We start from the raw sequence: 12,901 nt of genomic DNA on the forward strand, positions 1-12,901 counted from the left end.
CGATGACACACATCTCTTCTTCCTTCTAAAACTGTATTTCAGAGCCACACAGTGACAGAAGGGTGTCGTTGGAGAGGGGAATGCAGGTCTCGTTGTTTGCCTTCAGCAATAGCACCCACACACAAACACACAAACACACACACTGAAATCACTGCAAACCCTACACAATCACATGAACGCCTGCATCTCTGCATTAGTGCATTGTTACATGAGTACAGCAAAATATTACAAAATATAAACAGGTCTTTTTTTCAGCTATTTTAAAGCATAGTATATTTGAATTCAGTATAAAAATCCCTTTGGTATCCATCCATCATTCTCTATGAAGGAAAGAAGATTTCTTAATATCTCAATTGTTTCTCTTGTTGACAACAGTGATATTAAAGGGAGACCAAGTGAAGATACTAACTTAACCCTCCTCTTTCTTTCAGGTCATTCTTTACCCGGGAGAGGAAGATAATAATTTTTAAATACCACTTTGTTTTTAGTACGGGAATCAAACTTTGTGACTGTGTCAAGACTATCAAACTAAACATATTTTTTTTAAATAAAATTGCTACATATTTTGTGTTTGTGGGTCAATTTTGACCTGGGCATCAACTGATATTATGTTGATTTATTTTTTACATCTATGAATGAGATTTTTTCTTATAAATACTACATTTAGCATCTTTCCCATACACTCACACGCACATTTTTATCTCTCACTGGGACTGCATGTTGTGCACACACACATTTCTGTACAAAACAGACATGACAAATGTCACAAATGAAACAAATGAACTAAATTAATAGCTAAAGGGGGTGTGGTGAGCGCAAAAGTTCATGCACACATTAGTCTAAATAGGGCTTGCAAGAGGAAAATTAATAGGTCCACATTTTACTCAGCTACTGATGATCGACAAGATTACAGCAGACATTCGACAGTTAATTTTGCTTAAAATCATAGTAAAGATATATTCATGTGGTATACTTGAGTTATACAGTTGTTTTTGATGATGTTTAGTTGAAAATGAATATGCTTTCATAAATATTGACCACCAAGTTATATTGTGGTGGTATATGAGTGGTGGTGGCGTAGTGGGCTAAAGCACATAACTGTTAATCAGAAGGTTGCTGGTTCGATCCCTACAGCCACCACCATTGTGTCCTTGAGCAAGGCACTTAACTCCAGGTTGCTCCGGGGGGATTGTCCCAGTAAAAGATGCACTGTAAGTCACTTTGGATAAAAGCATCTGCCAAATGCATAAATGTAAATGTAAATATTGAGCAGTTATGACTAATAGGAAATTCTTTTAAATTACTAGTAATTTTCACGTTGGATGTTAATATACATTTAATATTTTGTTGAATTTAAATAACATTTAATCACACAGAAGTGTTGATTAAAAAAATGTCTTTATGTGTATCACACTGGTTTTGATATAGTTAATGTATATTTTTAAATGTCAAATAATTTCAAAATTGTATTATTTAAAAATAAATAAATGGCATATTAATTCATGGTTCAAACACAACGGCCACCACCATTGTGTCCTTGAGCAAGGCACTTAACTCCAGGTTGCTCTGGGTGGATTGTCCCTGAAATAAGTGCACTGTAAGTCAATTTGGATAAAAGCGTCTGCCAAATGCATAAATGTAAATTCATGACTTTTGTATTTGGCAGTTAACATGACAAAAAATATAAATCTTATTACAAACATGAACAGTTAAGAAGTTATTAATTACTTACAATATAGTTTTTGATGAAAACTATCAGGTTATGAAAGATTTATAAGCTTTAATTGCACCATGTCAGAATTATCCCGCAAATGCAAAGGGTGTATACAGATTCTGAACACAATAGGAGGATTAACTCTTTTGCTTCTCAGCGGCGTCAGAAATTAAATTTACCCCTGGATATGATTTTTCAGAGGCATTTTTCCATAAACATTCAAATTATTCTGTGTCATTCTTTTATTCAGATACTTATATCGGATAAATGTACCACATGTGCTTTTCACACAAAAATGGTTACTGAATCATTAAATGGATCTGAACTTATTTTGGTGAACGTAGTCAAAACATTTGGATACATTTAATTCCATCAATGCACAGAGTAAAAAGTTTAATTGAGCACATGCACAATTGTGATTATTGTAATTGATTCAATAATTTATGTTGAGGACCAGCTTGTGATCAATCTTTTATTGTCATGTGTGAAACAGAAGCAAGTGCTCCACAAGATGCCCTTTAATTTAGAAACATTTTGCAATACTTGAATCTTTAAAATTCTACAAATATTAAAAGTAAATAATATGTATATATTAATATAATACTTATATCATACTTACATATTAATATATACTGTAATATATTAATACTGCACTGTAAGTGTTGGGTGAGTGATAGCCACCAACTAACATTTCCAGGGTTAACAGCCATGGTGAAAAAACATCTAAACTATTTGATCAGTACAGCTCACACGATGACGAGCAAACATTTATTCATTTTGGTGGTATTGGCCAATTTACTGACACAATAGCTAGGTTTTGAAGCATGAATTAAATATTTTGGGTGAGATGTGACGTCTCATAAATCAGTTGTGACAATTCCAATGACAGTTTAGAGAATGTGAAGACTATTTCAAAAAAATGAGCCAAAGCGATTGAGAAAAACTGTAAAAGAGAATCTCTCTTCTAAACAAATCCAGAAAGTATGGACAAATAGAGGCAGTAAACATACGGTGTCAGTATGTACTACCAGCACATAGTCTGAGAGACAGTGGCTCATTTGAAGAAAACTAAAGAGTGAGAGTCCATTAATCAGCCAGTAATTTTGATCTGGGGAACGTTGGGGCTATTACCCAATGATTGATTTGTCTGTTTAAATCTGTGTTTTTTTTCACAGTATTGTAATGAGGAGAGAAGGGGAATTTGATTTGCTGTGAGAGGAGAGAGATGAGAAGAATGGAAAAGTTGATGCGTGAGACGTCAGAATGAGAGGAAGGAGAAGAAGGACAGATCGAGTGATGAATGTGTAATGAAGAAAATGTAGGAGAGCAAGAGGAAAGAAAGCAGTGACAGCCAGAGATGGAGGGATGGGGTATAAGGTAGTATGCAAGTAGATGATTCACAAAAGGAGAAAAAAAATTTGAGATTGTGCAGGGGAGGCAAATTAAGGACATTAAGAGCATGTTGGCCCAACAAGATGCAGGAAGATGGATGAGGGAATACAGTGAGAGTGGGAGAACGAGGGAAGCATTTTAATTCAGAGAACTAAAACAAATGTGTAAAACACTGCTTGTTTGTGATGGTTGTAATTTCTTACCCTCTTGGGTTCCTCCATCGAGGGAACAAAATGGCTGTTGCCTACACCGTGGGTTGGATTTTGGCATATATTAAGGATTTTTTTACATTAGAGAATTACTGTGTGTTACCACAGAGAATGCAAGAGAATTCAGGTCTCTCAGGAAAGCTCATTGTCTAGATTGGCATATTCTCTGATTAAGCACAAATTCATACTTAGTTATAAGAATAACAAAACAAAACCAAAGCCCTTTGCTGCACTCTGAAGCAATTCTTTCCTGCGCATGAATCCGGTTACCTGTTACGCACACATTTATGAGGAAAAACCTTCAAGCAAGGGTGTTGAATCATGAAAGTGCTGCTTTTAAGAGAATGCTTGAGTAGGTCACTCTGGCCAAGATTGACATGTTTTATTACAAACCTGTGTTCTGTTTCTCGGGAACACTGCACACATCCCACTGTGTCCCTGTTTGTCTCTTCCATTTTTTCCTTGTTCTTCCTCCAGGTGTACTCCATCAGAGCAAAGAAGAACATGTTAACATTATTCACACCTACACACACACACACACACACACACACACACACACACACACACACACACACACACACACACACACACACACACACACACTTTCACAAACAAGTCAATTGCCTTATGACCAAAATCTGTGCTTTCTACAGCTGATTCTGGAGACGAATCTTGGGAATTTTTTGGAAGGAATTTAAACATGGCATAATTTTACAATTTATTTTTGCAAAAAGTGTCAAATAATTATGCTTTAACATGTTCCTCTTCATTCCAGCATATATTAAGTATATAAGTATATTATAAATTCCAATTGTGAGAATATTTTGCCAATAATCAAGCTGTTCACTCCACGGCAATCTCCCATTCATTCCTATGGGAAGTACTGCAAAACTTTTCAAAACAAGCAAACGTAGACAAGTGGGGGTGCATCTTTGCCATGGGTCAGTTAGCCAAAATGTTTAATAAAGAACAAGAACGGCAGGGGGGGGTGTACAACTTTGTGAATGAAAGGCATTCAAATTTAGCAGAAATCTGCTGAGCTTTCCGTGGAGTTCTGCGAGCGCAGATTCTGTGTGGGCCTACACATTACTACAGCAATGGATACATTACATACTTAAGAGACTGTTTACCACATATAGATTAGCCTAGAACAGATGAGTAATTACGTGGCCTGTTACTTTGCTTCCCTACTGTTACTTAATCATGTCTGACTCATTTGGAAAGGCTCATGCTCACTCATAACACTGCCTCCTTTCCCGCTGTTTTACTGTAAATGGTTCTTGAAACCTCATCAGCTGCGTGAGGGTTTGGGTGCTTTAGAAACAGAGAAGTGGTGAGTTTGTTCCCCCTTGGGTTCGTCTGTTTATTCATCAGGACTTGATGCATCCAAGTTTAGGATTATTCTGTTTTGGCACCTTTAGGTTTCATTTCAAATAAAATGACACATTAAAATGAATCCAACGAAATGACTAAGGCGTGTGATTCTGGAAAAGAACAAATGAATAAAAGAAATACATGTACATATGAAGAAATAACTCAGAATTTAAAAAAGCAGTTTTGTCATAATTTTGTTTGTTTGGTTTGTCGCCAAAAGTATATTATTATAATGAATAATTATAATAATAATACAAACCAAAACAAAAACATTATACAAAACATTAATATTTAACTTTTTTTAACATTGCTTTTCCCTTTATAATTATCATTATCCTTTAAAACTTAAGTTTCAAGAGCAGGTTTGCTGTAAATTTATAGCATGCATTTTATCTTTGTATTCGTGAGTCACTTAGCTTCGTTTCTTGTAATATTTCGTACTTTATTTGTTGCTTGCTTTCTTGCAAGTATTTATTTAGAGTTCTGCATCCTCCTCTTTTCCTCCCCCCCTTCCTACTTCCTTTTTTTTTCCATCTTGGCAGTCGATTCTGGAGTCTTTTAGTGAACTCTGACCCCTTTTTTGCTTGTGTCAGTGAAGGGGATCAACATATGCAGGTTTTGTTTTTGCTCCCTTGACGACCGAATGCGAGAGGAAAAAAAGTGGAAGCAAACAGGGACTGAGAAAAAGATGAGAAGGTTCTTTTAAAAGAATAGATTTTTGTCTAAGGTTGAATGTTTGTTTTCAGTCTTGAGTAACAGCAGCTTTGCAGCGAAGATGTTCTGTGATCTTATCCATTGTCCACAGACGCTCAAGGACACCAAGTCTCTATTCCAACAGATCATCACCCGGCAAACAGAGATTTGACTTCTCTGTTTTCTGTCTTTCTCATTCTATCTTTTTTTGCCTCTGAAAAAGTCTTGATTATTATGTTAAATTATTTATAAAAATTAATACATACACATATATACTATATGTATATATATATATATATTGTTCCTTTTGTAAGAGATTGCAGGCTGGGCTATTTCTTACAGAAAACCATACTGCAATTGTTCACAGTTTATATGTAAATAACAAATGAACAAATAAATAAGACGAATGGAGATGGGAAGAAGTCTACGAAGCAGCAAGTAGCTTGTTGCTTGTGGTAAAATACTTTCTTAACATAACAATGTCAAATCAACATCACAAGCTACATCTCCCATGTCACAGGCCAAAACAGCCCTTCTGCACATCTCTTTTTCTCTCTCTAACTTAACCTCTCTCCATTTTAAAACCAGACTAATTTTGTCAATGGTAAATGGCAAAATCATGCATACACGTGTAGTCTTTGATTGAAAAGTAAAAACCTTCCCGTTTCCTCTAAATCATGAAAACTCATGGTACATGATGTTTGATCTGTAATATTCTGGGTCTCAACGCCTCAACCCTGCTCCGTGCTCCTATCTCCCTTTCTCCGCTATCTGCATGGAGGGAGGTTGGGCCTCATACAGGGGTGGTACGTCGGTTGGCTGCGTTAGTGTGGGATGAGTCTTTCAGGTCCTTCTGGACGCAGTTGTGGACCTGCAGGAAGTTGTGGTCCCTCTCAGAATTGTAGGTGGTGGTGGGAGTGCCGTGGCTAGCCTTTAGGGTGTCTCCCCCACGGGTCAGTGTGTACATGGAGATCTCGGTGGAGGGCAGCGCTCCGAAACCCTTCAAGCCCACCGGCGAGGCATCACGGGAGTGCGAGGGGTCCGTGGAGCGGGATGAAGAGCGGGAGCGGCGCCGGTAACGGTACCGGTAGCTGGGGATGCGTGTAATAGCAGAGCCTTGCAGGTAATCTGCAGCTCGCGCGCCCGCCCGCAGCTCCCGATGCCGGTCGATGAACATGTGCACGGCCAGCACGCCCACCATCTCAGCCATTATAAAGGACAAAGCACCAAAGTAGAAACTCCAGCCATACGAGTAACTGTTCTTCTTGGAGTCACTCTTTGAGGGATCCCCTGCATTGGCTGATATGTACACGATCATGCCAATAATGTTACTGAGGCCTGTGGAGAAGAAGAGAGGAGATAATTTAACACCTTGTAGAAAGCAATACAGTTCATTACTATAGCATTCTGTTAATGCAGTTCCAACATACACTGGCGGCTAAAAGTTTGGAATAATGTACAGATTTTGCTGTTTCAGAAGGGAATTGGTACTTTAATTCATCAAAGTGGCATTCAACTTATCACAAAGTATAGTCAGGACATTACTGATGTAAAAAACAGCACCATCACTATTTAAATGTTTTATTTATTTTTTATCATATCTAGACAGGCCCCATTTCCAGCAACCATCACTCCAACACCTTATCCTTGAGTATTCATGCTAAATTGCTAATTTGGTACTAGAAAATCACTTGTCATTATATCAAACACAGCTGAAAGCTATTTGGTTCATTAAACGAAGCTTGGCATTGTCTTTGTGTTTGTTTTTGAGTTGCCACAGTATGCAATGTCTTATGGTCAATATTAGGTCAAAAATGGCAAAAAGCAAATAGCTTTCTCTAGAAACTTGTCAGTCAATCATTGTTTTGATGAATGAAGGTTATACAATGCTTGAAACTGCCAAAAAACTGAAGATTTCATATAAAAGTGTACACTACAGTCTTCAAAGTCAAAGGACAACTGGCTCTAACAAGGACAGAAAGAGAAGTGGAAGTCCAGATGTACAACTAAACAAGAGGATAAGTACATCACAGTCTTTAGTTTGAGAAATAGATGCCTCACATGTCCTCAGCTGACATCTTCATTGAATTCTACCCACTCAACACCAGTTTCATGTACAACAGTAAAGAGAAGACGCAGGGATGCAGTACTTATGGGAAGAATTGCAAAGAAAATGCCACTTTTGAAACAGAAAAACAAAAAGAAAAGCTTAGAATGTGCTAAGAAACAGATAATTGGGCTTTTGTGGGATCAGCTAGACTGTAAGGCGCATGAGAAGACAACATCTATGGCAAGTATAACAGAAAGAATGGGGTGAAATGTCATTGAGTATCGGGACAAACTGACAGCTAAAATGCCAAGGATCTGTAAAACTTTCATTGCTGCACGTGGAGGATTTTTTGGAATGAGAACTCATTGAAGTAGTTTCAGAAGTTCAGAATATTTAAAAAAAAATCGTAATAGTAATTATTGATGTTATTAATGTCCTGACCATACATTGTGATCAATTGAATGCCCCTTGGTGAATAAAAGTTCCAATTTCTTTCCATAAGAGCAAAATCTGTACATTATTCCAAACATTTGGCCAGCAGTATATATGTCTGAGATTCTATTGACATAAGAGTGACATAAGCTTCTTTTCCACCTTTGGGCCTAACGGTCTCGTTGCCGGTCAGAGCTTGTTGGCACTGTAACGGTTTCATTTTCCACTGTGGTGCAGCGAAATCAGAATTAGAATGGACTGTGAGTTGCCACAACTCTGCTAGTTGACTAATCGACTAGTCGTCCAACAACTGACTAGTAGAGGGATCAGACTACTAACTTTAATATTTTAGTGACGGCAGTTTTAATGGGAGCACAATTCTCAAATTAATTGAGATGCAACTCTGGAGAATATTTTTTTGTGATTATAATTTGCTTTGCCTTAATATTAACAGTTAATATTAGTCACAGCAAAACCCTCTGCAAGAAGTTTAATCTCTAAGTTAAGTCCATTTATGTACTGCTGCTCTTTCAGTTATCAAAGCGCAGCATCAACAATACATTAAAAGACAATCACTACATTAAATCCTCTGCTGTGATTAATGTTCCCATATTTGTGATATGCTTTGGATTAAAGTCTTTTGCTGATTCTCTCTGACACTGCTTAAATAAATAGTTGCAGTAAAAAAGGTTTAAACTGCTTCATGTAATGTAGATGTGTACTCGCATCATTATCTTGCAGTTCGTTGCTTTTCGATGCGCAGTGTGGATCACTCTGAGACTCCCAATTGCTCTGGTTACGTTGATGCGTGTCATTCTGCGCTTAGAATGTGCATAAGCGGTTTTGTGGTGCTCTATATTGGAGCCTTTCTTATTTTTTACTTCTCCTACTTTGATAGTTTTGTGCAATAAGCAGTGTTGTATAAAGTATCCATTTGCCATACTTGAGTAAAAGTAAAGATACCTTCATAGAGGCTGACTCAAGTAAAATATAAAGTAGCTCATTAAACCCATGGCAACTTATTTGTTTGGTGGTGCTCATCATTTATTCACCCTCATGCCATCCCAGATGTGTATGACTTTCTTTCATCCGCAGAACACAAACAAGATTTTCAGAAGAATATTTCAGCTCTATTGGTCAATTCAATACAAGTGAATGGTGGTCAGACATTTCACGCTACAAAAAGCCCATTAAGGGAGCATAAAGGTATCCATACTACTGCAATGGTTAAATCCATATCCTCTTAAGCGATTCAGTTGGTTTTAGGTGAGAACAAACCAAATTGTAACTCATTTTCACTGTATATCTTGCCATTCCAATCTATAGGCATAATCATGATTTCAAGTTTGATTTCACTTTCTAGTGCTTGACGCATATGCAGAGCCCTAGATGGTGCTTTAGGAAGTGTAATCGAGCTTCAAATCCTGATCGCTAAGGAGACTGCTAATGTCAAGGTTTAAAGTCGAAAAAGGCGTTATATTTTGGTCTATTCTCACCCAAAACCAATTGGCTCCATTCAGAAGACATTGATGAAACCACTGGAGTCTTATGGATTACTCTTATGGTGCATTTATGTGCTTTTTGGAGCTTCAAAGATCTGGCCATCATTCACTTACACTGAATTGACCTACATAACAGCGATATTCTTCTGAAAATCTTTTTTGTGTGTCTTTGTGTGTTCTGCTGAAATATTTTTTTAAGTCATACACATCTTGGATGGAATAAGGGTAAGAACATTTTGAGAGAATTTTCATATCAACTATCCCTTTAATGGCACACTCAAATCACATCAGAATGATCATATTTATGGGATGAGTGTAAATGAACACCACAGTCCATCAAAATTGGAACATTGAAGGAGGGAGTTGAGCCATATTAGAGACCAGAACAGAGACTTGTGGGGGTGGGCTAATAAGCAGCCATCCAGAACACCCTGGCAACTGCATAGCAATGTGCTGAAACACAGTTAAAACAATTTAACTATAGCATAGCAACAACTTGACAACTACATAAAACACCCTGTAAACTGCAGAGCAATGTGCAAAAAACACAGCAGAGATACCCTTGACAACTGCACAGCATGCCCAAGCAACCATCCAGAAAACCCTAGTTACCACATACTGTACAAAGCATATATAACACTATTGCATCCAAAAGAAAACATCATGGTTATGTACGTAACCTCGGTTCCCAGAGACGAAGGGAAGGAGACATTGCGTTTACTAACGCATATGGGAGTGCCTTCATACACAACTTATTTGAAACCTCTCTACAATAATGCCAATATTCTTATATTGGCTATGGTGTTTGAGCCCCACCTGTTTTGACGCGAAACTGACCTCTCATTTAGGCGTGAACTGACAGCTTTAAAACAGGTGCACAGACACCATTTCCTCATAATTTCTGACTGAGAACAAGGAGCGCATTGCTCGTGCCTCAAGAACTCAGAGTCTTGAGGCACGCCTAAACACTAGGCGTGCCTCGAGACACGCAATGTCTCATTCCCTTCATCTCAGGGAACCGAGGTTACGTACGTAACCGAGACGTTCCCTTAAGACTTCAGTCCACTTGACATTGCGTTTACTAATGCAAATGGGGAACAGAATCCCATCACGCCACACTACACGACATAAATTCCTAGAGAGGAAACATGGCGGTGCAGTCTTATGGGACGGCGACTGACATGTGTATGCCACAGTGAGTGATCCTCATGATGGCCAGGAGGAGAGCACTCATAATGAATATATGAGCTATAGCCATATAGTATGAATTACTCCTTATGAACCCGGCCGGGAAGGGAGTTTATTTATAATGAAGTGCTTGTGACTTATGGAATTATAACAGCATGAATGCAGGCAGTTGTGTAAATGATACGGAGCCCGTACTTAAAAAGGGGGCATAAGTATATATATATATATAGATAATGTATATATATGGCCAATGAATAGCAAGTGCTCTAAACAGAGAGGACTTGTGAAGAAAGAGACGTTACGTCTAGGCTTACGAACCTAAACCTTGTGAACGGGTTTAATCGTCTTGCTCCTTTTAGGAACTTTATGATTAAATCATGCTTGCCTATAGAGGTGCCGGCTTCATGTGCGTGATACGCAGATATAGTTGCCACATATACTTTGAGCGTTGACGAAGTGAGTTCTGCGTCTAATCGCTTTTGAAGAAATATTAGAATTTCATGAATGGGGCAGTTTACTGTGATCTTACTATGTGACAGACACCAGTCAGTGAAAACCTTCCATTTTAGTGCATAGAGGCGTCTTGTGGATGGTGCTCTGGCTTGTTAAATGGTGTTCATGACTGAACATGTCAGTTCTGGCACATGTAGTGTGCCCCGTTCAGTGGCCACACATGCAAGTTCCACAGCTGGGGCTGGGGATGCCAGATTGTGCCGTGCGCCTGAGAGAGGAGATCCCTCCTCATCGGTATTTCCCATGGCTGATTGGGCCATTTCGGCGCAACTAACAGAACCGTTTCCTTGTCCTCCCAGACTTTGCATATGACAGAGTGGATCAGGCATACCGGAGGAAACGCGTATTTGTGTTTCGGCGACCATTTGAGTGCCATTGCATCCGTTCCCAACAGGCTTGGGACTTCGAATACCAAAAGGGACAGTGGGCATTCTCCACTGAGGAAAATAGGTCGATTTCTGCTTTGCCGAATATTTCCCAAATCCTTAACACCGTTTGAGGATGAATTCTCCAATCGCCCGGTATCACCACTTGGCGTGACAGTAGGTCTGCACCGTAATTCAGGCGGTCTGGGACATATGTCTCTCTCAGGGAGAGGAGATGATGCTCACTCCATAGGAGGAGGTGCCGGGTCAGTCTCAACAGTGGCGGTGAATTAATTCCACCTTGGCGGTTTATATATGCCACAACTGTCATGTTGTCTGAGCGAACCAGGACATGACAGTTCACTATTTCTGACTGAAAAGCCTTCAAGGCTAGAATTGCAGCCGATAGTTCTAGGCGGTTGATATGCCACACCCTCCTCGGACCTGTCCAGGTGCCGAAAGTTGGGCGCCCATCGCAAACCGCCCCCCAACCTGTGTTGGAAGCATCCATAGTCACCACTTTCCACCTGATAATTTGCTCCAGCGCCACACCTTGCTGGTAAATTGCAGGAGCTGTCCATGTTACCATGTAGCCATACAGCGGCGGGATATAGTGATGCACATGCGCTCTTGGTGCCAAGCATGTTGTGGCACACAGCGCTTCAGCCAGCACTGAAATGGTCTCATGTGTAAGAGACCTAATGGGATGACGGCCGATGCTGCCACCCTAAATCCCAATGCTTTCTGAAACAGCTTCAGAGGAAGTGTTCTCCCCAGTTTGAACTGAGAGAGACACTGTAGAATGGCCTGAACGCGTTCACTCGTGAGGTGCGCGCGCCCGCTCGTGGAGTCGAGACAGACTCCCAAAAAGGAGATATTTTGGCTGGGAGAGCTGTCGAGATAGTTCAAGATGCGTACGCTGCTCAGTCTCGGAGGGGCGAGATCTGCATCGATGCACTTCGTAATTGTGCGAGGATCCAGAGACAGTCCAAAGGGCAGGACTTTGAATTGATGCGCTGTTCCCTCGAACGTGAATCTCAAAATAATCCTGTGGTGTTGTACAATTTGAATATGGAAGTACGCATCCCTCAGATCTATTGACGCAAACCAATCGTGTGGGCGTACATGCAATATAATCAGTTTCTGAGAAATCAATTTGAATGGGCTCTTTAAAGTGCATGATTTAAATGTCTCAGATCCAGGATTGGCCAAAGTCAAAAATGAATCATTCAGACCGCTTTTTTAATCTTTTCGTTCAGTTCAAAGGAATCATATTGAAAAGATTCGATTCAAATGATTCTTTCAACTAATCACACATCACTATCGCCGGTCTGCATGCATTTTTGCACATACAGCTGTTATTTGTTTGTGGTGTTCAGTCGCAAAAGTAACGAAAGTGTCTGGAGAAATTTATCAGAGTAAAAGTTTACATTTTCTCTTAAAAATGTAGTGAAGTGAAAGTAAAGGTC

The 12,901-nt window shown here is 39.3% G+C and overlaps 1 protein-coding gene across 2 annotated transcripts in view; it reads right to left on the reverse strand.

Annotated features, from left to right (window-relative positions):
- Positions 1-4,031: 4,031 nt before the first annotated feature.
- LOC127647357 (voltage-dependent calcium channel gamma-2 subunit-like) overlaps positions 4,032-12,901 on the reverse strand; it is a 104,883-nt gene continuing 96,013 nt past the window's right edge. Inside the window, exon 5 of one of the 2 annotated variants that reach the window (XM_052131547.1) lies at positions 4,032-6,720. In XM_052131547.1, coding sequence (XP_051987507.1) covers positions 6,176-6,720 — 545 coding nt within the window. In that variant the 3' untranslated portion in view covers positions 4,032-6,175. The remainder of the gene's footprint in view (positions 6,721-12,901) is intronic. The other variant, XM_052131546.1, reaches the window with a different exon arrangement.

Source organism: Xyrauchen texanus, chromosome 8, assembly GCF_025860055.1.
Source record: "Xyrauchen texanus isolate HMW12.3.18 chromosome 8, RBS_HiC_50CHRs, whole genome shotgun sequence".
NCBI classification, from domain to species: Eukaryota; Metazoa; Chordata; class Actinopteri; order Cypriniformes; family Catostomidae; genus Xyrauchen; species Xyrauchen texanus.